This window comes from Schistocerca americana, chromosome 3 (assembly GCF_021461395.2).
Source record: "Schistocerca americana isolate TAMUIC-IGC-003095 chromosome 3, iqSchAmer2.1, whole genome shotgun sequence".
Taxonomy (NCBI): Eukaryota; Metazoa; Arthropoda; class Insecta; order Orthoptera; family Acrididae; genus Schistocerca; species Schistocerca americana.
The window spans coordinates 943872690-943900016 of NC_060121.1; the positions used below are offsets into that span (position 1 = coordinate 943872690).

Sequence of the window (27327 nt, forward strand, 5' to 3'; positions counted from 1 at the left end):
ACTGTTATGTGCAGGCACCCCATGATGATGTAACCACATGCATAGCCGTATGTCCAGAGGAACGTCTTCCAACAGGCTGGGTAGATTTTCTTGCAAAAAGGGAAGGTAATTTGCCCCAGTAAGTTGAGAAGGTAGATGGACTGGTGCAATCAGATGACCACCCACAATGCCTGCCCAAATGTTGAGCGAAAATAGTTCCTGGTGTCCATGGGTGTATGTGATGTGAGGATTTCCCCCTTGCCCAATAATGAATGTTTCAATTGTTGTAAAGGCCATCCCACTCGAAGGTGCACTCATTGGTTAACAACACAATGGTGGGGAAGTTGGGATCTCGTGCAATATGTCGCAGAAACCACCAGCAAAACCCTAACCTATGTTCATAGTCCGCCACAGGATTTAGGTCTTGGACAACAGGGTGGAAACTAAATGGATGGTGGCTGTCGTCCCTCAAAACCTCCCAAACTAACTGATAAGTGACCCTCATATCATGTCCAACTGCTCAAGTACTTGTAGGTGCTTCCTCGAAGCACTCAAGAACAGCCTCTTCAAATGCAACATCCGTTTGTGCTTGAGGTATTCGAGCTTCACCATGATATCCCACTAATGAGCTTGTTACGCCAAGTTACCGGTCAATTCCTATAAACGTTTGTGGGTGTGGTAGGCGTCTTGCTGAGTACCGTTCCTCATACAACCGTTGAGCTTTGTGCACATTACTGTCAGCTAGTCCATAAATAAAAACCATATCCCATCGTTCTTCAGATGAGTACTGTGCCACCATGCCTACTGTATGACTAAGTTGCAGGTGACATGAGTGTGCTCCGAAGCAAAGCTTATGTGTGAATGCCTCTGACGTTAGGTGGAGACAAACAGCAAGACCTGTTCGGCACATGTGCGTATCACATTGGGGCGGCAATGTGGCGAGGAACGTTTGTATGTGTGAACAGACAACCATAGCGCTGCCCGTCAACTGATGAACGGCAAGAGGGCAATCTCACAGCCAATCGGAGCATGTGGCACCGTAGTTTAATAATGGTGCATTGTCGACCTACACAACTTTAGTAATTTTGGTTCCTACTGGCATCAGCTATCCAGGGCTAAAATTTTGTGACTCAGTTTTCCTCTTCCCTGTATGTATTGGTGGCAATAGACTGGACCATCAATTCTTAAATTGACACCAACTGCCTCGGACATATCCCTTGTTTTTTGCCATATTCTGTTTACCATGTGCTTAGTTTGTTCAGTTACTCATGCTGGGCACATTGTGTTTTCCTCCATGCTCACCTCTACGTAGTTTTTGGACTCTGTGCTCCTACCTAAATAGCTATGTGGAGAGAGTTACATGTTTTATGAGAGCAAATTTAGAGAACTGGTATTTGGGGCTGACTGCAGAACGATTCTACTGCCACCAACAGACATTTTGCATGAAGACCCTGAAGATAAGATTAGAAAGATTAGGGCTCATAGGGGTCATACAGACAGTCATTCTTCCCTCACTCTATTTGTGAATGGAACAGGGAAGTGAATGTCCAGTAGTGGTACAGGGTGTCCCCTGCCATGCACCGTATGGTGGATTTCGAAGTATATGTGTAGCTGTATATATATAATTTGTTTTTGGCAGTGTGTTGAATCCTAATCCTTCCTTCCTTCCTTAATATATTTCCATGGTGTGTTAATATTATTATTTTACTTGCATAGTAACAACAGATTATTTTCATCATGACTTTTAACACTAGTTTGAAGCATAATACCCTCGTTTGTGGTTAATTGAATGTTCATAAGATTGAGAGATTGGAACAGATTTCAACTGTCAATTTTATCTTTTAGAGCCTTCATTTTAGATTTGATATTAACTTCCATCTCAAAATATTGTTGCAAGACTCCTAACAACTGTGCTGTTGTGTACTTTAATCTCACAAGCCTCTCCCTGCTCCTCAACATTGAGAATGGAGGCGATGCTCTACTTTCTCAATCGTATGTTTATTTTCATACTGATTTCTCTTTCAAAAATGGTTGGTCACGTGTAGTTTCACATCTCTAATGTGAAAAGATTCAAGTGAAGGCAACATGGAGGAGGATAAGTGACTTAAATGTGAGCTAGAGAAAGAGAGAGAGAGAGAGAGAGAGAGAGAGAAAGAGAAAGAGACTTAGTTTCAGATCCTATACAGGGACTGTAAACTACTTGTCTGCAGCTCTGTCTTTCTCCAGCTCCTGAAGAGCTTGTCAATGCTTTTGAAAGTTAATATAGTTGTCTACCTTCTGCCACCTTCCACAGTCTGAGCACTTGTTGGGATGCCTGTTTATTTTTAAATGCTGTTTGTAATCTTCATTTTGTTTTATGGACATGCTTTAGTTCTGTAGTTTCAGCTTGATTATGCCCCAGAGTATGCATTCCATAATGTCATTAGTGATCAAGAAGCACAATATTAGCATATTCTTTTTGTGACAGCAGTTTTGTTCAACTGCACATTTTATGAGAAATATTTATAGCATTTCATATAACCCTTTCTCTCCTGCTTCAGGCGAAGGAAGCAGACGGCAGCTACCGTGAGGCTGTAGCTGCATATGAGGCAGCACGAGACTTTGACAATGTCATCCGTGTTAACCTCGATTATCTGAATAATCCTGAGGATGCAGTCGACATTGTAAGAAAAACAAAGAGCTTAGAGGGCGCTAAGATGGTGGCCAAGTGAGTCAGAAACTTAAAATTGCACTCATAAACAATTAATATTTTAGTCCAAATCCAGGAAGGAATAATAACAGTATGAAAAGTATAATTGCTGATCACCACTGAGCAGTGATCGTGGCTGGAGTCTATAGTCCAGTGCACTCAGTTTTCTTTATAGTGAGTTGATAAGTATTATTATACATAGAGCGATAATTTTTTATAGCTGAGTCTTAATATATTGTTGATGTATTCATGGTCATATTTCGCTCTTCTACATCAAGAACTGATATTGATTTACTCAGTAATTAATTTGGAGATTTATGTTTTTGTGAATCAAAGAGTTAGGTGACCAGTATCTAGTATCTGCCTGAAATGAGTATATTCATATGACAGTAACAGTAATTAAGAATTGCATATGAAACTGAAAGAAAGCACATGAACGTAATTTAATCACACACACAGTAACCTGGTATTGTAATGTTCATATATGTTACTGGCCAAACCCGATTTTAGGATGAACTAGTTTCGCCTTGGTCAAACTTGTTCATCCTGTTACCAGTAGGATAAAACAGTTTAGCCTAGGTCAAATTGGTTTATCCTAATTAGAATTTACATGCTTTAGGATCAACTGGTATGTCCTAGTCTGAACTAATTTTGCCTAGTCAGAATGTATGTCGCTGTCTGTACGAACGGGGAATGCCTGAATCATCTCTGGCTCACCCCTTGCGCCTCTCAACTGCTCTTCACTCGTACTGTTCTTTGTTTTGAACAGTATTTTGCATCAACAAGTGCATGTGTTAAGTTGGTGGTTGCGTTTAAAAGATTTTCTTATAATCCTGGTATAATTATTGTGAGGCATTTCATCAAGGATGAGCCTTCATGTAGTAGACAAGTCAATCAAAAGCTATGGAGAGAACAGTTTCTGGAGGAAATTTTGCAGAGTGAAAACAACAAGTCTTCTCATTATAATGTATTATCAGTAGATGAATATGCGGATTTGGTTAAACAGGTAGAAGATGCAGAAAAGTTGGAAAAAAGAACATCGTTACAAAAAAAAAGATTAGTTAATAAATAACTATAATGAATCATATTTACTATTTTATTTCTATTCCTTTATTCGGTTTACTTTGAAAAGCTTATAGAAGATACAAACTAGGTGAAATTAGTTCGGACTAGGATGTACCAGTTTATCCTAAAGTATGTAAATTATAACTAGGATAAACCGATTTGACTTAGGCTAAACTGTTTTATCCTATCGATAACAGCCATTGAGGATTAGCCAATATTCATACATTGGGCATTTGCATGCAACATCATACAAAAATATGTGCTTATGTTTGTCAGCCGGCTATGAGCCAAAAAACAGTGTGGAAGAGATCAACATGTAATGGCAGCCCATATATAAACTTAAAGATAATAATAATAATATGTTATGAGTAGTTTGTAAAATATTTAATAGCAAATCTGATTAGGCATGGACATTTGACATTTTTAGTTGGTAAATCCTAGTGTGAAAATCAGTATGTGATTATATCAGCACAGATGTGCATTACGCCTCAAAAATTGTACTGTGAGAATGAAAGAGTACGATGTTTTCCATTTGACTTTTTAATCCCTGTCAGACTGAAGAGGTGTATGTACATTTGCTGCAATGAGAACCTCTGAACCAGAAACTTTTTACATCTTTTAAGCAGTTATTTTACAAAGAGAGAGAGAGAGAGAGAGAGAGAGAATCCTATTGAGACAGATAAAATAAAAACTAAGTGAAAGGCATGTAGTTACTGAAGGGAATAAAAGATTGGAAGCAACACAGCTCGAGAGACAGAAGCTACAGGAAATGAGTCAGTAGGGTCATTAGCTGCTTGCTTGAAATGTGGGAAAATGTAAGTTAATGAAAGTGAACAGGGGGAAAAAATCCTGTAATGTTCAGATACATTGTTGGTACTGTGCTGCTCGACACAGTCACGTTGATTAAATATCTAGCATAACATTGCAAAGCAACACGAGATAGAACGTCGGCTGAAGGGAAGGCAAATGGTCAGCTTTGGTTCACTGAGTAAATTATAGGGAAGTGCAGCTCATCTGTAAAGTAGGCCACATTCTTGAGTAGAGCATGAATATTTGGACTCCCTTCCAGGTTAGAGTAAAAGAAACCATCAAATCAGTTCAGAGGCAAGGTGCTACATTTGTTACTAGGCAATACAGTCAGCACATGAGTGTTACAGAAATTATACACCATGTAAATGAATACTCAAATGAGAATCCGTGGAGGAAGATGTTCTTTCTGCAAAACACTGTTGAGAAAGTTTGGAGAACTGGCATTTGCAACAGACTACATAACAATTGTTTGTCCTTTGTAGGAAGTAATCTTCCCGTTGCAGTGTTTGTGTACACTTCATGGATTGGTCAGCTTAAAAACTTGTTTCATTCCATGCATTCCTAGTTTACTTCTGATAAAGTTTTCACTTGTATAAAATCAGTGAAAATGGGCACAGCCACTGTTGAATAAAACACATCTGGAGAAGTTTATGTTTCCAGCCATTACTTTGTGCTTAACCACCAGTGTGCCATTTATTATAGCAAACTGAGACAAAACTCCCATTTTTTGATAAATCTGTAATTGGTGGCATATGATAATATTATTTAATTGGTGGTGGTGGTGGTGGTGGCGGTGGCGGCGGCGGCAGTAGTAGTAGTAGTAGTAGTAGTTGTTGTTGTTGTTTTATTATTCATCCTTGGATCACTTTTACAAGACTTTGCAGCAGCAAGTTCAAGTACAAAGCCACCTATTAGACACTTTGCCCCAATAATCATGTAATCCAATGTGGTACCTGCTTGGTCATATTTGTAATTTAGAATCTACTTGGTCGTATTTGTGATTTTGAATCAATCTTGCATTGTGATAAGTTCACATCGATCTGAAAATAAAAATAAAAAATCTGTTGTATACAGGTCTCTTATTGGCATTTGGACATAGTCTGCAATGTGTAATTCCACGTGTGATATCGCAATATTTATGCATGAGGATGACTTAAGAATGTCCTAAGGATGCATTAAAATAGTGAAGCTGTGAAGGCTTTTTGATGTGAGAAATTGTGACATTACTATATCTACAACATCTACAAAGAACTAGTATTAAGGTTTTTTACCCTCTTTTTCATCAGCACTCTTCAATTGCAAAAGAATAAAGGATTTAGTAAAGAAATCTTTTATGAAATACAGAAAAATTTATACACCATGTAAATGAATAAAACATTTAGTAAGGAATTATTGTAGGTAATACAGAAAAAATTACACCATATTACAAATAAATGTATGTAAAAACCTACTGGGGCAGGAGATGAAAGGTGAGGCACATGGAATTTAACAGAAGTTAAAGTGCAACTCTCCAGTTCTCTTATATTGTAAACAATAATTAAAAACATTGAACAGAATTAATGGTTACCTTTTTTTAAATTCCAGTAGATCCAGCAACATTATCTTTTCCACATTGTATTCTTTAGATGGGGAGGTAGCCTTCCTATCAGTAGTAAAATTAGTTTTAATTAACGTGTTTAATTTGTTTCAGGTTTTTTCAAAGACTTAATGACTATCAGTCTGCAATTCGCTTTCTGGTAATGTCGCAGTGCTACGATGAAGCCTTTCAGCTTGCAAGGCAGCATGGGCAGATGGAATTATATGGGGAAATATTGTCAAACTCAGTAGAAATTGATCCAAGACCAGATGATTTTAGAAGCCTTGCTCTCCATTTTGAAACAGAAAAAAATAGCCTTTTGGCTGGAAAATATTATTTTCATGCTGGGGATTATAATAAGGTCAGTTACTTTCAACTTCAAATTCACTGACACAAGAAAGCAAAATTTTGTACATGAAATTAAAATTTTGAAGTATTCTTTTCACCACAAAATAGAAAATAATTAGCTTCACAATTCAGCTGCATTAAAATGTGTTGCTAACACTTGTGTAATGAAGAATGCAACTATCTAATACAATTGTTTTTACTTTTGCTTAATTCCTGGATGTGGTTGTTTGACTGGGATTTTCTGAGGTTCTGTTCTTCATTTGTGTGGCCATAGTGTACGTAGTTGCTTTATAATTCTTGAGGGTGTTTTGTTCTGTTGTTGCAACTACAAAAATGTGTGATTTTTTTTTTTTTTTTTTTTAATTTCTTTATTCACCAGATGTGTTTCACTTCAGTAAAATAAAGCAAATCAAAATGTAAATAATTTAATTACAGACCACTGGTGATGCTTTACTTCAATAAACCAAAACATGTCTGGTGCGCATTTTTGTAATTGCAACGACAGAACAAAATACCCTACAGAATTCTTAGCTTGTATTTCTCTGAGAGAAATTCAGAAATTAATCTCTGTTTTCACATAGTGTAGAAAGTTGTGGGGATGATGGAACAGTCACTACAGTGACTTACACTGTAGAATGAACATAGCATTTGAAACACCACCAAGTGTAAAATCTGTTCTGTAATAAAATTCTTATTGACATTTATGATGAGATTTGTACTGTACATAGATTCAATGTGATGGTGAAGGTGTTGTCCATCAATGGTGCCATTGTCTAAGAGTGGAAGGGCAAGTGTTTATGGTGATTACAGAAGTCAGTGTATTCAGCAACAGTCTGGTACAGACAATTAACAAAAAAGAGGAGAATAAGAAGAAGAATCATAAAACTGGAATCTCGTGATGTGTCAGTAGCAATACAAAGAGATTACATAGAGAGTGTTTAGCAAGAGATCAGGGATGAACAATTAGGTTACCACAAGTTCTGTGCTCATTGGGTTCCAAAATACCTTTCTCATAACCATAATACTCAACAGATGACTGCTCCTCTGTACTTCTTCTTCTTCTTCTTTTTTTGCTACAATGCAGAACAAGAATATTTGAGGTGCAGTCACACGTTGGCTGCAGTCTCATGTGACAGAATTTTCAGCAGAGGGTGTTTGTTAACTTTGTAAGAGATATTAAAAATACTTAAATTTGAATGGTGCTTATGTGGAGAAGTATAAGGTATAATTTTATAATATTTTATAAATATTATAAATTATAGAGTGCAGCAATCAGTCATCCTTTTTTAGGTTTTATTATGCAAATTCAGATTTCGGCTAGTGGCTATCCTTTCTCAATGTTAAAAATACAAGAAGTACATAGTCAGGTGACATAATAAAAAGTTACAACTGATGGCATAACTTAACAGCTTGTATACTACATACCACAATTTTCTATTCTCGATGCATGTAAGTTCCTGTTGTTCGGGCTTCAGTCACATTTCTTTGAGTACTACAGTATGAAGAAGGTAGGCTGTGTAGAGAACACATCGGTTGGTTGTATGGCGCGCTTTATATGAACTAGGTGTATAATATTTAAGAAAAGGAAAAAAACTTCAAATTTGCATGGAACTTGCATAAAATAAAACATAAGTAAAATTCTTTACATTGCTGTCCGACTTATTTTATGTTTGCCAGTAAATATAGAAATATGTATAAGATATTTCCAGGTTCACTCCTTGTGAGTCAGTTGTTTTATTCTTTAAACACCTAAGTAATGTCAGATGGGCACACCCTTTTTTAAAATTTTTATTTATAAGACGCAAGAAGGCACATGCTATATGCAACTATTAGAGTTGATCTGATTTAAATGTTTTTATCTTTGTATTGTTTTTTCTCTTTATATAAACTTCATGACAGGTATGTTGTTCCTCTTACTTACTTTATAGTTCATAGATGGCGCCAAATGTCAGCCAGATGGATGGTTGGTATAACTTGGCATTCCGTTACAGATGTAGAGGGTACTAGTCTCTTTGTCACTTTAAACCAATTTTACTTATGAATACAATAAAACAAATACACTGAATTGCTGTTATTAACAATGTACATGCATCTGAGCTAATGTACCATGGAGAAAGTTCTTGTGGTCAATGTTATAACGATCATACTCATACAGTATTATGCTAATGGCTCCTACATATTGGCAAGATGGCAGGAGCTACCTCATTCCCCCTGGGTCAAACCTTACACTGTTTCCTAGCAACAAGTTTTCAAACAATTCTCAGAACAGTGCATTTTTCATAATGACCTGATCATTAATTGGGTTGCTGTCGGCATTCTTGTGATGGCAGAAGATCTCCAGCTCTTCTAGGAGGTCGAGGAACCTGTCCTCCTCGCATTTATGCAGCAACCTCACATTAGATGCCAAAGTCGGCATCTTATGTTTCGTTGTAAGTAAATGGGCAGCCATACTCGATTTCTCCGTGGTGTCTTTCCTTCCCAACGCGCCGTGTTCCCCAAACCTAATTTCCAGCCTCCTTCCTGCTTGGCCAACATAACAGGCCTTACAGTCTGGGCAATCAATTTTATAAACTCCAGAATCATGAAATATGTTCTTTGCATCTACAGAGTGTTGTAGAATACAGTCTAAGTTATTTTTTGTTCCAAAAGACACTATCACATTGTACTTTCTAAAGATAGTTGCAATCCTATTACTCATTTTTCCATATTAATGTAAATTAACAGACTTAGTATTTTCTTTAGCAACCATATTATTGTAAAGTGTCATCCTATTTTATTACCTATGTTCTTATATATAGTACCTACAAAGTCATGTGGATAGTTATTCACTTTTGCAATGTGCCTTATTGTTGCCGTTTCATCATCATGCTCGTCTTTCGACACCGTAATTTTGAACAAGCGATAGATAGCAAAATTGAAAAACACCTTCTTATGTTGAACGGGGTGGTTTGAAGTAAAATCCGCAATGTCATCAGTACAAGTCTCTTTGTAAAAGATACCAAATGTGTGCCTGAAATTTTCATTCTGTATTGATAGATCTAGAAAAGTAATAGATTTATTTGTTTCAGTCTCATGAGTAAATTTAATTGTTTGATGCAAGTTATTAAGTTTGGCTACTATAGTGTTGATGACATCATAGTTACCCTGTATTCACAGTAGTGTGTCATCTACGTACCTAAAGTAGACTACAATTATGTCTGCCAACGACAGATTTTCAGAAAAGAATCTCTTTTCTAGATAATTAATGAAGATGTCCGCAAGCGTTCCAGATATTGAGCTTCCCATACTGAGACGGTCTTGTTGGGAATAAGTGTCCCCATTAAAATTAAAGTAGTTAAATTTCAAAATTATGATAAGTAGCCCAGTGAATTCATCTACTTCCCTCATAGAAAGCTTGGTTTATTCCATTAAATTATGCAGAATGACGTGCACAGTTTTATCAATAGGTATGTTTGTGTATAAGTTGATGATATCTAGAGAAAAAAATTTCATTTCATCAGTTATTGGTGTATTTCTGATTTTATTGACAAGTTTGAAACTATTTTTAATGGAAAATTGTTTATAGAATTTATAATGAGTTTTAAGAAACCATAGGCATTTTCCAGCTACCTTATAGAAAGGACTACTCCTACCATCCTCCACTGGGCATATCGGATAGCCTTCTTTGTGTACCTTCATTTGTGCCCTAAGTGTGGGTGCCAGGGGGTTCATCACCTTTAGCCTCTGTACCTCCCTTGGTGATATTATCTCACTGCAAGTTTTTAACTGATCTAGCAATTTCTTCTGAGCCTTGGACGTTACAACCTCATCTATTTTCTTAATTTTCTTAATATATGCTTATTGATTTTCTTAGTATGAACCCCCCTGGCACCCACACTTAGGGCACAAATAAAGGTAGACAAAGAAGGCTATCCGATACGCCCAGTGGTGGATGGTAGGAGTAGTCCTTTCTATTGTGAGACTGAAACAAATAAATCTATTACTTTTCTAGATCTATCAATACAGAATGAAAATTGCAGGCATACATTTGGTATCTTTTGCAAAGAGACTTGTACTGATGGCATTGTGGATTTTACTTCAAACCTCCCCGTTCAACATAAGAAGGCATTTTTGAATTTTGCTATCAATCGGTTGTTCAAAATTCCACTGTCGAAAGACGAATATGATGATGAAATGGCAACAATAAGGCACATTGCAAAAGTGAATAACTATTCACATGACTTGTTAGGTACTATATATAAGAACATAGCTAATGAAATTGGATGTTGCTGTACAATAATATGGTTCCTAAAGAAAATACTAAGTTTGTCAGTTTACATTAATATGGAAAAATGAGTACAAGGATTGCAACTATCTTTAGAAAGTACAATGTGATAGTGTCTTTTGGAACAAAAAATAACTTAGACTGTATTCTGCAACACGCTGTAGATGCAAAGAACATATTTCATGATTCTGGAGTTTATAAAATTGATTGCCCAGACTGTAAGGCCTGTTATGTTGACCAAGCAGGAAGGAGGCTGGAAATTAGGTTTGGGGAACACGTCGCGTTGGGAAGGAAAGACACCATGGAGAAATCGAGTATGGCTGCCCATTTACTTACAACGAAACATAAGGTGCCGACTTTGGCATCTAATGTGAGGTTGCTGCATAAATGCGAGGAGGACAGGTTCCTCGACCTCCTAGAAGAGCTGGAGATCTTCTGCCATCACAAGAATGCCGACAGCAACCCGATTAATGATCAGGTCATTATGAAAAATGCACTGTTCTGGGAATTGTTTGAAAACTTGTTGCTAGGAAACAGTGTAAGGTTTGACCCTGGGGGAATGAGGTAGCTCCTGCCATCTTGCCAATATGTAGGAGCCATTAGCATAATACTGTATGAGTATGATCGTTATAACATTGACCCCAAGAACTTTCTCCATGGTACATTAGCTCAGATGCATGTACATTGTTAATAACAGCAATTCAGTGTATTTGTTTTATTGTATTTATAAGTAAAATTGGTTTAAAGTGACAAAGAGACTAGTACCCTCTACATCTGTAACGGAATGCCAAGTTACACCAACCATCCATCTGGCTGACATTTGGTGCCATCTATGAGCTATTAAGTAAATAAGAGGAACAACATACCTGTCATGATGTTTATATAAAGAGAAAAAATAATACAAAGGTAAAAAACATTTAAATCAGATCAACTCTAATAGTTGCATATAGCATGTAACTTCTTGTGTCTTACAAATAAAAATTAAAAAAAAAATGTTTAACCTATCTGACATTACTTAGGTGTTTAAAGAATAAAACAACTGACTCACAAGGAGTGAACCTGGAAATATCTTATATATATATTTCTATTTTTACTGGCAATGATGAAGTATTTCAAACAGCAATGTACATATTTTTAGTTATGTTTATTTTATGTAAGTCCCATGCAAATTTGAAGTTTTTTTTTTTTTACTTCTCTTAAATATTATATAAATAGTTAATATAGAGGGTGCCATACAACCAACCGATGTGTTCTCCACACAGCCTACCTTCTTTATACAGTAGTATTCAAAGAAATGTGACTGACGCCCGAACAATAGGGACTTACATGCATCAAGAATAGAAAATAGTGGTATGTAATATACAAGTTAAGACTATGTACTTCTTGTATTTTTAGTATTGAGAATGGCTAGCCACTAACCAAAATCTGGATTTGCGTTATAAAATCTAAAAAAGGAAGACTGACTGCTACACTCTATAATTTATAAGCCACATAACAGTCATTGTGTGCACCCTGTTTCTGAATGGAAGGTAACCTGATATATTTTTATTTTATTGCGGTCTTCAAATATATGTAAATTTTGTGTATTGTGATTAAAGCTGAACACAAGTGTCTTTTTGGAATCCACAAATTTGTAGATTATCTGGAAACAGGATGTATCTGCCTTTAGTGACAGAATTATTTTCTCAGTTAATGTAGAATACTTGGTTTTCTTTCTTCATTCTTTGTTATCGGCATAAAAAACTTCAATCTGTGCACTTTATAGTGAACTTGCCTAAGTCTGAACATATACATTGTTGCCCTCATGTCATTTGGTTTTTAGTGACATGTTCATTTAATTGAATTTATAGTTTAATTACATGTATTTATGTCAGAGGAACAATCAGTATATGGAAAGTTCTTGTGTAAAAGTAATTGAAGAAATGTCTAGTTTATAGTACCCTTTTGCAGGAAACATGCAGGTTGGTCTTCAGTTAGTGACCACTGATTTTAAGACCAAACTGAAATGTTGAGATGTCTCCAGTCCCAGTGCTGTCAAATGAAAAGTTCTGGAGGCAGTAGTCTACCACATTCAGTGGGTGACACACCAGATCAAACTATCCTCTTATGTTAAATCAAATGGTGGAAAATCCAGGATGGAATAGTGACAGTCTTATGAAGAGAAAAGGTTGCTACTCACCATACAGAGGAAATGTTGAGTCGCAGACAGGCACAACAAAAAGACTGTGAAACAACTGAGCTTTCAGCCAAAAGGCCTTCTTCTGAATTTGCAAACACACACACACACACACACACACACACACACACCACGCAAATGAAACTCATCTCACACATGACCATTGTCTCTGGCTGCCAAGACCACACTGCAAGGCACTGTGCATGCTTGACGGGAGAAGCAATCTTAGCAGTGGGGGTAAGGAGGAGGCTGAGTGGCGAGGGGGATGGATAGTAGGGTGATAGTGGGGACAGTAAAGTGCTGTTTGTGGGGGTATACAAGGATAAGGTGGAGAGAGGGTAGGGCAGCTAGGTGCATTTGGGAGGTTAAACGGAGGGCAGGGGTGAGGGGAGGAGAAGAAAAGGAGAGAAGTAAAAAGACTGTGGCTGCCTTGATGTAGCTGTGAAGTGTTGGAATGGGAACAGGGAAGGGGATAGGTGGGTAAAGGATAATGACTAACAAAGGTTAAAGCCAGGAGGATTACAGGAATATATGATATATTGCAGGGAGAGCTTTCAGCCGTGCAGTTCAGAAAAGTTGGTGTTGGCAGGTAGGATCCAGATGGCACAGGCTGTGAAGCAGTCATTTTGGGGTGGTCCTTGTGGCGTTTCTGAGCAAAAGTCAAACCAATTTCTACTACAAAAATTATTTGAAAGAGAACAGAGAATAACAATATGTGATTAACAGGGGGAAATGGCATAGATAAGAGTTCATTCATTACCAAGTTAATATGTTTTCTCTCGTGCAGCATCCGGTCTTGTTCTCCAATAATCTCCTGCTTCATTTCTGCATGAAAAAGTCATAGCTGCTCCAAAATCTTGCAGTAAATTTCATCGTCCAGGAATTACTAATGTCTACGAATTAAAACCGTCTTGATATTGAAATCAATGTATTTTATGGCTGCTTCCAACCTCCGAATTTCATACAAGCTTACACAATACGATGTGTCTGCACATCAATAAGTTTTTATGTCTTAATCAGACCAAGACTAACAAAGAAGTTTTTACATCTGAATCATACCAAGACTAGCGAATAAGTGAAGTTAAGCTTCCGCTCTCAAGAGACAAGAGCGAGTAGAAAACAAAGAGAGTTACAATTTTTGTACCTTCATTTTCTTATAAATATTTTCTCTGCCGTTGAGTGCTCATACAGCTGCAACGGTATAATTTATATATGAGGGAACGAGTGTAGCGCGGCGAAATTCATAGTCCCACTACAGTGGGACGGGTTTTACATCTAGGTCTATTACAGGGATGCAAGTCAAGAGGGCAAGGAATTCGGAGCAGTCATTGAATAGGGATGGACAGGATACTGTGTAAATTTGGTTGGCAGCAGAATACCACTGTGGGAGGGTTGGGAAGGATACTGGGTAGAACATTCCTCATTTCAGGGCACAACACAAGGTGGTCAAAACCCTGGTGGAGAATGTGATGCGAGTTGCTCCAATCCTGGGTGGTACTGAGACTTGAGGGGAATGCTCCTCTGTGGCCGAATGGTGGGACTTTGGAAGGTACTTGGTGAATGAAAGGATAAAGCATGGGAGATCTGTTTTTGTACAATGTTGGGAGGGTAATTATAGTCTATAAAGGGCTCAGTGAGGCTATTGATATTTTATGAGGGAGTCTAACTAGCTTCGCCGACCGTAATTACGCACCCAGCGTTAAAAAAAAAAAAAAAAAAAAAAAAAAAAAAAAAAAAAAAAAAACCAGATGTCCCATGCCTTAACTCTTTAGTCATACAGCACCTTCCAAAGTCCCAACATCAGGCCACAGAGGAGCATTCCACTCGTGACTCAGTACCATCAAGACTGGAGCAACTGAATCACGTTCTCTTCCAGAGTTTGACTTCCCCACCCCTCCCACTGTGGTTTTCTGCTGCCCACCAAACTTACATAATATCGTCGTTGATCACTATGCAACCCCTGCTTGGCTCATATCTCTGTAAGAGACCTAGATGTGAACATTCTCTAGTTGTTATAATTGTTTATTGTTGGTCTTCAGCACAAGTCTGTTTTATTGTTTTACTCAAACAAGAAGTCTTCCCTAGACATACGTAATGTATTGCATGTAGTAGAGTTGTGCATTTGTATTGTTAAATAACAGTTTCTAGCTGACAGTGTTAGTACAAGGTGTAATATCCCCTTCTGTGACTACTGCCAAACAAAGCCTCCTGACACTCCTTTTGTTGTTGTACCTCATGTGCATTGATCTTTGTCCCCATCATTAACATCATGCTTGAGTTGACTACTGTTCTCATATAATAGGATGTACTGTAAATCTCCTCTACATTTTCAACCCAGTTTGTGTGGGGTGTTAACTTCTCAGTTGCATTCATAGGCTTAAATGTTAATATTGTAAGGAAAGTTCTGGCAGATTGTAAATAATTTAGGAGTAAAGGAGACTACTCACTGAATAGTAGTTGCTAGCTTTCAGATGAATCTTTTAAGGAGCTGAAGTACATACACACACACACACACACACACACACACACACACATACACACAGTGAAGTGTTGCAAGAGTAACTCCCATCTGCTTAGTTAAGTGAAGCTGGTGCAGGGGGAATGATTCCATGGGTTGTGAAGCAATTATTGAAATTGAGCATTTTGTCCTCAGCAGCATATTCTGCCGCTGGTTGGTCAAGTCTACTCTTGGCCACAGTTTGGCAGTGATCATTTATTCTGGTGGACAACTGGTTGGTGATTCTACTCGAGTTCAGTGGCAGCTTCACAGCCCATACCATCTAGATCCTAACCCTCTGCCCCCTTGCACCAGTTTTTCTGAACTATACAGATGGAAGTTATCCTTTGCTCTGAGAACCCTCCTCATATCAGTCTCTATAAACTCATTGCACCCACACGCTCTGCCTAACAGTCTTCCCTTCCTTTATCCTGTCAGGCCCTCTCAATACAGACCTCCATGTCATTGTCACCACGTGCCACACATATTCACCAGTCCTGGTGCCTGTGTGTCACTTTACTATCCCGAACTTTGGCAGCCACCCTCCGAACTGTCACCTACCCCTACCCAACCCCTCCTCCCACTTCCCACCTCCTTCTCCCTCTACCCGCTCCACTCATCGCAACTCTTCAGATCTGTCTACCTGCCAAACTGCAGTCCTGGCATTGATGTTCAGGTGGCGCAATGTAACTACACAAATGTGTGTGTGTGTGTGTGTGTGTGTGTGTGTGTGTGTGTCAATACTCAGTTGTATAGGGCATAAGATGAGAGACTGTTTTAAATCAAATTGTTGCAGGTATGTCATTGATAAAATGAAGTTTGTATTCTTTTTTACTTAGCACTATAAACTATTATTGCAAACAGGAAGTGCATAAAGTCAAGTTCATTTAAAGTTGCCCACAGGTTCAGAGACAAGAGAAAACTACATGTCTGTACATGTCAGGCATCTTTGTACATAGCTCTTTTCTTTTTACTGATGAGAGACATTGTTGATATCTTCTTTTGTCATTGTTAAAGCATGAAGTGTGTCTTATTATTTGCAGGCATTGAAACACTTAATGAAAGTACTTAAAACCAATTCTGAAGATCCTGAAGCCATATCTTATGCAATTGATGTTGTGGGTGTCGCAAATGATGAACACATTGCCAATCAGCTCATAGAATTTCTCTTGGGGGATGCGGATGGCGTTCCAAAGGTAATTTTGCAGATTTTCATCATAGAATCATTACATATAGCAAATAACCAGACCATTTTTGATCTGCTGGTCAAATAACACTTATGTTGGATTCAAAGTCATGTACTCCCATGTTTATTTCTTGTTTCCAGGATCCAAAATATTTGTTTCGTCTTTATATGGCAAGGAAGCAGTACAGAGAAGCAGCCAAAACTGCGCTAATTATAGCCAATCAAGAACAAGTAAATGGTATGTAGCTTTACTGCTCTATACTGAAATAGTCATGCATTTGATTGACTATCCATTTCACGACAAAAGCACCTGAAATTATTTAACTTTGTTAAGGATAATAACCCCCCCATGAACCATGGACCTTGCCGTTGGTGGGGAGGCTTGCGTGCCTCAGCGATACAGATAGCCATACCGTAGGTACAACCACAACGGAGGGGTATCTGTTGAGAGGCCAGACAAACGTGTGGTTCCTGAAGAGGGGCAGCAGCCTTTTCAGTAGTTGCAAGGGCAACAGTCTGGATGATTGACTGATCTGGCCTTGTAACAATAACCAAAACGGCATTGCCGTGCCGGTACTGCGAACGGCTGAAAGCAAGGGGAAACTACAGCCGTAATTTTTCCCAAGGGCATGCAGCTTTACTGTATGATTACATGATGATGGCGTCCTCTTGGGTAAAATATTCCGGAGGTAAAATAGTCCCCCATTCGGATCTCCGGGCGGGGACTACTCAAGAGGATGTCGTTATCAGGAGAAAGAAAACTGGCATTCTACGGATCGGAGCATGGAATGTCAGATCCCTTAATCGGGAAGGGAAGGTAGAAATTTTAAAAAGGGAAATGGATAGGTTAAAGTTAGATATAGTGGGAATTAGTGAAGTTCGGTGGCAGGAGGAACAAGACTTTTGGTCAGGTGATTACAGGGTTATAAATACAAAATCAAATAGGGGTAATGCAGGAGTAGGTTTAATAATGAATAAAAAAATAGGAGTGCGGGTTAGCTACTACAAACAGCATAGTGAACGCATTATTGTGGCCAAGATAGACACAAAGCCCATGCCTACTACAGTAGTACAAGTTTCTATGCCAACTAGCTCTGCAGATGATGAAGAAATTGATGAAATGTATGACGAGATAAAAGAAATTATTCAGGTAGTGAAGGGAGATGAAAATTTAATAGTCATGGGTGACTGGAATTCGTCAGTAGGAAAAGGGAGAGAAGGAAACATAGTAGGTGAATATGGGTTGGGGGGAAGAAATGAAAGAGGAAGCCGCCTTGTAGAATTTTGCACAGAGCATAACTTAATCATAGCCAACACTTGGTTCAAGAATCATAAAAGAAGGTTGTATACCTGGAAGAATCCTGGAGATACTAATAGGTATCAGATAGATTATATAATGGTAAGACAGAGATTTAGGAACCAGGTTTTAAATTTTAAGACATTTCCAGGGGCAGATGTGGATTCTGACCACAATCTATTGGTTATGAACTGCAGATTGAAACTGAAGAAACTGCAAAAAGGTGGGAATTTAAGGAGATGGGACCTGGATAAACTGAAAGAACCAGAGGTTGTAGAGAGTTTCAGGGAGAGCATAAGGAAACAATTTACAGGAATGGGGGAAAGAAATACAGTAGAAGAAGAATGGGTAGCTCTGAGGGATGAAGTAGTGAAGGCAGCAGAGGATCAAGTAGGTAAAAAGACGAGGGCTAATAGAAATCCTTGGGTAACAGAAGAAATATTGAATTTAATTGATGAAAGGAGAAAATATAAAAATGCAGTAAGTGAAACAGGCAAAAAGGAATACAAACATCTCAAAAATGAGATCGACAGGAAGTGCAAAATGGCTAAGCAGGGATGGCTAGAGGACAAATGTAAGGATGTAGAGGCCTATCTCACTAGGGGTAAGATAGATACTGCCTACAGGAAAATTAAAGATACCTTTGGAGATAAGAGAACGACTTGTATGAATATCAAGGGCTCAGATGGAAACCCAGTTCTAAGCAAAGAAGGGAAAGCAGAAAGGTGGAAGGAGTATATAGAGGGTCTATACAAGGGCGATGTACTTGAGGACAATATTATGGAAATGGAAGAAGATGTAGATGAAGATGAAATGGGAGATATGATACTGCGTGAAGAGTTTGACAGAGCACTGAAAGACCTGAGTCGAAACAAAGCCCCCGGAGTAGACAATATTCCATTGGAACTACTGACGGCCGTGGGAGAGCCAGTCCTGACAAAACTCTACCATCTGGTGAGGAAGATGTATGAGACAGGCGAAATACCCTCAGACTTCAAGAAGAATATAATAATTCCAATCCCAAAGAAAGCAGGTGTTGACAGATGTGAAAATTACCGAACTATCAGCTTAATAAGTCACAGCTGCAAAATACTAACACGAATTCTTTACAGACGAATGGAAAAACTAGTAGAAGCCAACCTCGGGGAAGATCAGTTTGGATTCCGTAGAAACACTGGAACACGTGAGGCAATACTGACCTTACGACTTATCTTAGAAGAAAGATTAAGGAAAGGCAAACCTACGTTTCTAGCATTTGTAGACTTAGAGAAAGCTTTTGACAATGTTGATTGGAATACTCTCTTTCAAATTCTAAAGGTGGCAGGGGTAAAATACAGGGAGTGAAAGGCTATTTACAATTTGTACAGAAACCAGATGGCAGTTATGAGAGTCGAGGGACATGAAAGGGAAGCAGTGGTTGGGAAGGGAGTAAGACAGGGTTGTAGCCTCTCCCCGGTGTTATTCAATCTGTATATTGAGCAAGCAGTAAAGGAAACAAAAGAAAAATTCGGAGTAGGTATTAAAATCCATGGAGAAGAAATAAAAACTTTGAGGTTCGCCGATGACATTGTAAGTCTGTCAGAGACAGCAAAGGACTTGGAAGAGCAGTTGAACGGAATGGACAGTGTCTTGAAGGGAGGATATAAGATGAACATCAACAAAAGCAAAACGAGGATAATGGAATGTTGTCAAATTAAGTTGGGTGATGTTGAGGGTATTAGATTAGGAAATGAGACACTTAAAATAGTAAAGGAGTTTTGCTATTTGGGGAGCAAAATAACTGATGATGGTCGAAGTAGAGAGGATATAAAATGTAGACTGGCAATGGCAAGGAAAGTGTTTCTGAAGAAGAGAAATTTGTTAACTTCGAGTATAGATTTAAGTGTCAGGAAGTCATTTCTGAAAGTATTTGTATGGAGTGTAGCCATGTATGGAAGTGAAACATGGACGATAAATAGTTTGGACAAGAAGAGAATAGAAGCTTTCGAAATGTGGTGCTACAGAAGAATGCTGAAGATTAGATGGGTAGATCACATAACTAATGAGGAAGTATTGAATAGGATTGGGGAGAAGAGAAGTTTGTGGCGCAACTTGACCAGAAGAAGGGATCGGTTGGTAGGACATGTTCTGAGGCATCAAGGGATCACCAATTTAGTATTGGAGGGCAGCGTGGAGGGTAAAAATCGTAGAGGGAGACCAAGAGATGAATACACTAAGCAGATTCAGAAGGATGTAGGTTGCAGTAGGTACTGGGAGATGAAAAAGCTTGCACAGGATAGAGTAGCATGGAGAGCTGCATCAAACCAGTCTCAGGACTGAAGACCACAACAACAACAACAAGGATAATAACAAAAATACAGGGCTACTATACATGATACATTCATTTTCAGAGTTATATATTTGCCAATGTGTTACATCTACCAATATGATTGATGCTTTAATAGAACCATAAACTTGCTGAGTTTGTACTGTTCCCGTCAACTGGCATGAAGAGTCCAGTGCCTTTACAAAATCGCGACAAAGCAAGAAAAGAATTTTTGTGTGATGGAATATGTGTGACCTTCCATTTATCTCGAAAGATTAATTACCACAATGTGAGAGTATGGGGCACTGAAAATCCTCATGAAATTGTGGTAAATGGATGATATTCACATAAGGTTAATATTTTCTGTGCGTTTTCACAGGTGACGCTCTGTGGATTCTTTTTCTTCTGTGAGAAGACTGTGATAGGTACCTCTTACTGTGAAGTGTTGCAGTTATGGTTTGTTTCCAAAACTGACTGCTGATTCTGAGAATTTCATTTTCCTGCAAGAAGAGGTACACCCTCATTGAAATGTTGGTGTTCATTACTACCTAAATGATAAACTTCTGCATCGCTGGATTGGGGACCCCGCAGGTCATTTGACCTAATGCCTTCTGAATTTTTCCTTTGGGGGTATATTAAAGACTGTGTCTGTGTATTCTCACTGCCAATAATATTGGAACAGCTCAGAGAATGCATCAATGATATTGTGATGACCATTGATAGGAGGTTGCTACATAAGATATGGAATGAACCTGACTACCACTTGGACGTATGTCATGTGACCAGAGGGGCACTTCTAGAACATTTGTAGAGTGCAAAATGCAAACTTGATGGTTTATGGTTAAAGCCATGCATCAATCATATTTCAACATGAAATGCTTAGAAAAATATAGGGCTTTGAAGAAGAGTAAATCATTTGTAATAGCCCCCTATAATTGAAATAGTTCAATGTCGCAGGTGGGCCTGAAATTTGTAAGGAACCAGATATCAATATTGACTGTAATGTATTTCAGGATAAATTCTTGTCATTATTTGAAAGTAACTTTTGTAATAAAACAATTAGAAATGACATTAAAAAGACCAGAACAAGTAAAGCTTTTGCGACACTCAGCACTCCATGTTATTCTACCCTGCGCAGGCATATTCATTTCTGAATAACTGCTGCAGCCCACATCTTTCTGAATCTGCTTACTGTATTCATCACTTGCTCACCCTCTACAATTCTTACCTACCGCACTATAAAAATTATTCCTATTTATAACATTTTGTCAAGTAATTGAAGTTTTCACAAGGAAAATACACTGCTGGTCATTACAGTCAGCAAACATCAAAATGGCTCTGAGCACTATGGGACTTAACATCTGTGGTCATCAGTCCCCTAGAACTTAGAACTACTCAAACCTAACTAACCTAAGGACATCACACACATCCATGCCCGAGGCAGGATTCGAACCTGCGACCGTAGCAGTCGCGCGGTTCCGGACTGAGCGCCTGAGCCGCTAGACCACCGCGGCCGGCAGGAAACATCAGATTGGCATGAAATGTACGATGTGCTTGAATTTGCAGATGATTTACATTCAGTCCTCTGGCACAAAGTAATTTTGTGTATAAGGAAAGGTTACTCTGTGGGAGAACAAACATTGCCAGATTGTTTTTGTCATCATCATATGGGCCCAGTACATGTTATGTCAGTAGGGGGTTGCATTGGGTAGACATTATGATCACCCTCTGATTTGCATAGCACACAATCTGAACATCAACCATTATGTCATGACTGTGGCTTATCGTGCAGAACGGGTTATCATAGAACAATGTTCTAGCTCCTCTGTTGTTTAATATTCATACCAGTGATCAACTGCTGACTAACAGCATGTTGGATTCACCAGAGATGGGTGCTGAGGAATAGGTGGCTGCTCTGACATAGCAGAAATGATTAGCAGCACTCGTAATGTCGGTGGCACAAGAACTTAACTTGAAGAACAAGTCCAAGAGAGAGTCTGTTAATCAGAGCCTAGCTGTCTTACACATTTACAATCACAGAAATACTGCTATAAACTGGTAAAGCTCAAGCTGGTTCTGCTCATAGTTGAGTGGGCTGGCCTTGTTGCAGTCTCCTCTTTTGCCAGCTTGGTGGTGGGGCTTCGTGCATTTTCAGCAGGTGGTGTGACATTGAGCCAGCTATGGGTTGGCAAGGCTGTAATGTGATTTTCTGCCGACATCGGGATGCAGTCTACCCCAGGTGTGGTATCAGTACTGTGTGATGGGAGGAGAAGAAGAAGAAGGGTAAAAAAAGAAAAAAACAAACACCTCGACGCTGTCATTGTATATTGGCATGACTGGAGTGGGGGAAGGGGGGGAGTCAAGCCTGGTGCCACTGAGGAGGCAGGAGCTGAAACTGCAGGTGATGACAAGCTCTCCCATCATCCATCTTGGTAATGCCCAGAAACATTGGCCAGAAACCTAGCCATAGGGTGCACACCCATACCCAGGGAAAGCAAATCTTCTCACAATGGTGAAGGTGCAACAGTGCCTGGAGGATCCATGGAGGCTCACTGGAAGGTGGTAGGGTGAAGGGGGGAACCTCTTGCAACTGGGACTGTGGTAACTGCAACAGCAGTGACAGTGTGTCAGCGGCCATTGGCTCCCTGTCTGGCACCAGTGGCATGAGACTACAGGATGTGAAGGTGGCTGAGGCTGCAGGGTCCTCCTTGACAATGAATATGTAAAGGAAAAACCCATGGCAAGATCACACAGCTCACACAAGCAAAGCTGATTCTGCAGCTTGGTAGGACCCTGTAAGACATAAAAGGAGCATCCCAACATTTTTTGGCTAACACCCTATTCTCATTGAGAACTCTATGGAAGATGAGCTGACAGCTGCGAAGAATTCAGCAACTGAAGCTGTGGCTGCCACAAGGAAAATCACACCATTTTCCTGCCAAGATAAGAGTTCTTGTGCCACCTAATCTCAGGTAGTGTGAGGGACTGGCCATGTTCAGTGAAACTAAAGTTACACGTTGTCTTCCATACCCTCAAAATTATGGCTTTGCCTAGGCAGTCTTTATAAAGATCACTTAATTGATCGCAAAGTTGAGCTACACTGTTCTTAGACATGGAAGAGTTCACAGAGAGAACATTGTCCTGAATTTGCAAACCAAACAAATAAAGTGAATCTGTGTCAAAAATATTTTCCCTGTCATGTGAGCACAACACTGTAAATGACATTGTTTTTGTAACAGTATGAAATGTGGTAGGCAAGCTGCAAATACCTAGCACAGGAATGTCATGTCCACTGTAACCAGAAAGAGGTGCATGTGACTTCTGTAACTCAGGCTTGTCCAACAGTTCGTAAGTTCTTCTGTTGAACAAAATCACTGACACACCAATGTCCAACTGCATGCATACTTTGCAATTGGCAATCAGCAGAGCAATGAACAATTCATTTACCTGACTCTGAACAGAAGATGTGTGTGATTTCTTCACTGTTGCACTTGGTTTGCACGGTTTAATACTAGAGTCACAACACGGCTTGGAAAAAGTGCATTTACATCAGTTGACTGAAATTTTTGAGAATGTGCAAAATGCATGTTGGACTTGTGTTTTTGCAAACTGACAGCTTGGATGTGACCTTGCTTGCCACCGTGCTAACACTTAGTGTCCTGGCAAGAGTATGTCTCCGTCTTGTGTGCTGTGAAATGCTGAGGTCAAGATTTAACACCGCTAATAGAAGTTTATTCCACTTCCCACTTGTAATACCTCTAATAGTTTTGTTGCATCAAAAGATTTACCTTTAACTTGACTTTCTGTTAATTCCCTTCAAGTTTTTGACAATTTGTCCCATAGTCTTTTAAACTCATTGGTGCTGTTTGTGACTTCCTCACTGGAAAGCTGCCCATTTTCTAAAGTGCATGAAGTCTCCTGAAATTTCTGATCTAACAGTGTTTGTAATTTTTCATTGAAACCTGAATGTGCCATGTGCGAGTATATGGAATCCCCTTTGTTGCTGCTCTGCATGTTTGTGCATCTATCATCTAATCTTTTAACAACTTACATTCTGTTTCTGCAAAGATATATAAACTGTCTACATCCATATGCAGATCTTTAATATGTTGTTGTATCTCTTCCCGAACTAAGTCACATTCTTTCAGGACTTCAGTGTGTGTTCCTTCTCTTAACACATTGAGTCTTTGATCTACCTGATGTCCTGAATGTACCTCTAATGCTTCATGAGTGTCTTTAATCTGAGTTTCTAATTATTGTTGCAGTCTGTTTTGTTTTTCCATTACTTGCTCATGAGTGTCTTTAATCTGATTTCCTAAGCCTTGACATAGTTCCGCAAACTTATTAATAGTCTCTTGACATTTACCATGACTGTCCACTACTTTTACGAATCTATTATCTATCACGAAAAATTTTTCATTAGATTGTTCTATTACTAAGAAAGCTTTTCATTTGGCCGTCTCTGTACGTCTTCCAGTTTTTGTAATAACATTTCCTTACTAACCTCTGTTGACATTTTCCTCCTTATCACCAGCATAAACACACTCACATATATTACTGATTCACTGCACTACAGTCAGAAAAACAATTTTGAAATGAAATACTGGTGTAGCTCACCGTAGTCGTACTGTTTGCTGGTGATGGTTTGGTTGTCGACAATTGCGTCATGATGATACAATGGTTTAGACAGAATGCTCACGTCACGGTGGTGTAGACTGTGTGCTAGTGTCGCAGTGGTGTAGACTGCGTACTGGTGTTACACCGGTGTAGACTGCACTCTGGCGATGGCTCAGTCGTCTACAGATACATGCTGGCCAGGCATTGCTGGTTGCGTGCTGACTCTTGGCAGGTCTCTATGGCTGTGTGTTTTATCAGTTTAGACGGATGCACTTAGCCCAGGCACATCGTTGTAATCCCTGTTGTCCTTGGCAATGCGTCTTCTCTTTGCTGATACTGGCAGAAGTAAAGCTGTGAGTACCGGGTGTGAGTTGCGCTTCAGTAGCTCAGATGGTAGAGCACTTGCCCGCGAAAGGCAAGGTCCCGAGTTCGAGTCTCGGTCGGGCACACAGTTTTAATCTGCCAGGAAGTTTCATATCAGCGCACACTCCGCTGCAGAGTGAAAATCTCATTCTGGTATCTCAAAATTTCTTCCTTACAGTGCTTTTTTTTTAAAAAAGTGCCACTTTCCACTTATAACCATACAGTCGCCACGTGGAGTGTTTTAAAATGGCTAATGACTGCTGTATTTAGTTTGTGTGGTGATGTTTTTACTGCTTGAGCAGCATCTGTTCTAGACCTATTACTCCATGCAGCTACCACTGACACCACCATCTTAATGCTCCCTTATTAGATTGTTGTAGAGATTCAACCTGCAATTCATGTGATTTATCTCTCTGTCCAACTATGCTGTGCCCTGTTCTTCTTCGACTTTGCCTTCCTTGCAGATTGCTATAAGTGAAGTGGCTATAAAACAAAACACTGCTTCTGTAGTTACATAAAGTGTAGATTGGTTCCAATTATCTCTTTATATTGTCCCATACTTTCATAAGCAGTTACATGTTTCATGGGAAGTTACTACTCCCAGAACCAACTAACATAGCTGCATCAAAGACATCTCATTACACATATGTGAATAGTATAAAACAACTATTGCTCATGTACATAATATTCATCCTCCTTGGTGTCAGATGTCTTCCATAGTACCAGAGCTCCCTCATTCCTGCTTGCTCCACTGAGATTACAAATTCTCTCCAGCAGATAGAATCTGCACCTGTTGAGTAATGCTCTCCAATAGTATGTGGTCGGATGTTTACAAACGAATTGCAATCATGCACATCTTTACTAAATGACATATGTGAGTTCTATATTTAAGTGCATGAGACGCCCTTCCAGAATGGCAGGGATCACTACAATGACCATGACAGTTTATGTTTCCACAGCTGCAAATTATATTTATTCATAATGGAAGCATGTTTTTGTGGTATTTTAACTAAGTAGCTCTGTTTCATTAGCAGTGTGTCACCTCTGTTACTTTCCTCTTGCTGATTTTTCTGTCACATTTTGTGTAGATGGTGCATCTGTGATGTGCCTTTTCAATTGGAAATGGAACAATGGCTGATTCTTTAACAAAAAAGATTCTAGTTCAAACTTCTATTATGAAATTTGCTTATCAAATCACAATTGTATCCATTACATGAAAACAATCATCTGGTCGAGTGTGGTCAACCTGCATAGCCAAGCAAATGCAGCTGATGTTGAGTAATAAGTAGAGCATAATTACACAGGGACAACATTATAAGACTGCAAATCCTTGCAACACATGTAGCTCCTCCTTGGAGATGGAGGGAGGGAGAGGGTGGGAGGGTAGAAACTTTCTGGGATGCCATTGACAAAGAGATGCAGGAACTTATTTTCTCAGTTAGCCAATTGAAATTCAGTATAGTGAGGTGCCAAGAACTACCAATAAGAAAGGATATGCTCAACACATTGTTCTGATGTTCAATCAAAATAACTACATAATTGATAGGAATTACAGTAAATGCCGGATGTATTAATGTCCAGTTTAATGTGACTTTGGATATAACACAGTGTCAAAAACTTTTTACACTGTGCGTGTAGCATTTCTGTATTATCATTTACATGACAAAGACATTATCAAAGCTGCACAAAGTGATAGTGATAAAGCAGTTGAAGATAAGAATGAAGGAGAAGGATGCATAGATGGAAATAATGGATAATGTGAACAAAATGATTCAGTGAATGGAGAAAGCTGCACAAAGTGATAGTGATAAAGCAGTTGAAGATAAGAATGAAGGAAACAGATGCATAGATGGAAATAATGGATAATGTAAACAAAATGATTCAGTGAATGGAGAGACAAAGTAAGCCAAACCACATTCAGTTGTTGCATCTGATGAAGATAAAACAAAAAGAAAGTATGTGAAGTGATCTGCCAAAAGTAGTTAACTAACTTTTTTAAAAGCAGTAGAGAAATGACCATACAGTAGCTTGCAGATAGTGTTGTACATAATTGTGTATCTTGTGTACCACAGTACAGTATTTTAATTGGTACTAGTGTAATGTCAATAGTTGGTTCATCGTTTGAGTGAAGTTTATCAAATTGCTGTATTTGATA

The 27327-nt window shown here is 38.8% G+C and overlaps 1 protein-coding gene across 1 annotated transcript in view; it reads left to right on the forward strand.

The window, feature by feature from the left end:
• The window catches only part of LOC124606815 (WD repeat-containing protein 19), a 303209-nt gene that overhangs the window by 240712 nt on the left and 35170 nt on the right, over positions 1 to 27327 (forward strand). Inside the window, exons 18-21 of the mRNA XM_047138882.1 lie at positions 2520 to 2686; positions 6234 to 6480; positions 16448 to 16600; positions 16732 to 16828. Coding sequence (XP_046994838.1) covers positions 2520 to 2686; positions 6234 to 6480; positions 16448 to 16600; positions 16732 to 16828 — 664 coding nt within the window. The remainder of the gene's footprint in view (positions 1 to 2519; positions 2687 to 6233; positions 6481 to 16447; positions 16601 to 16731; positions 16829 to 27327) is intronic.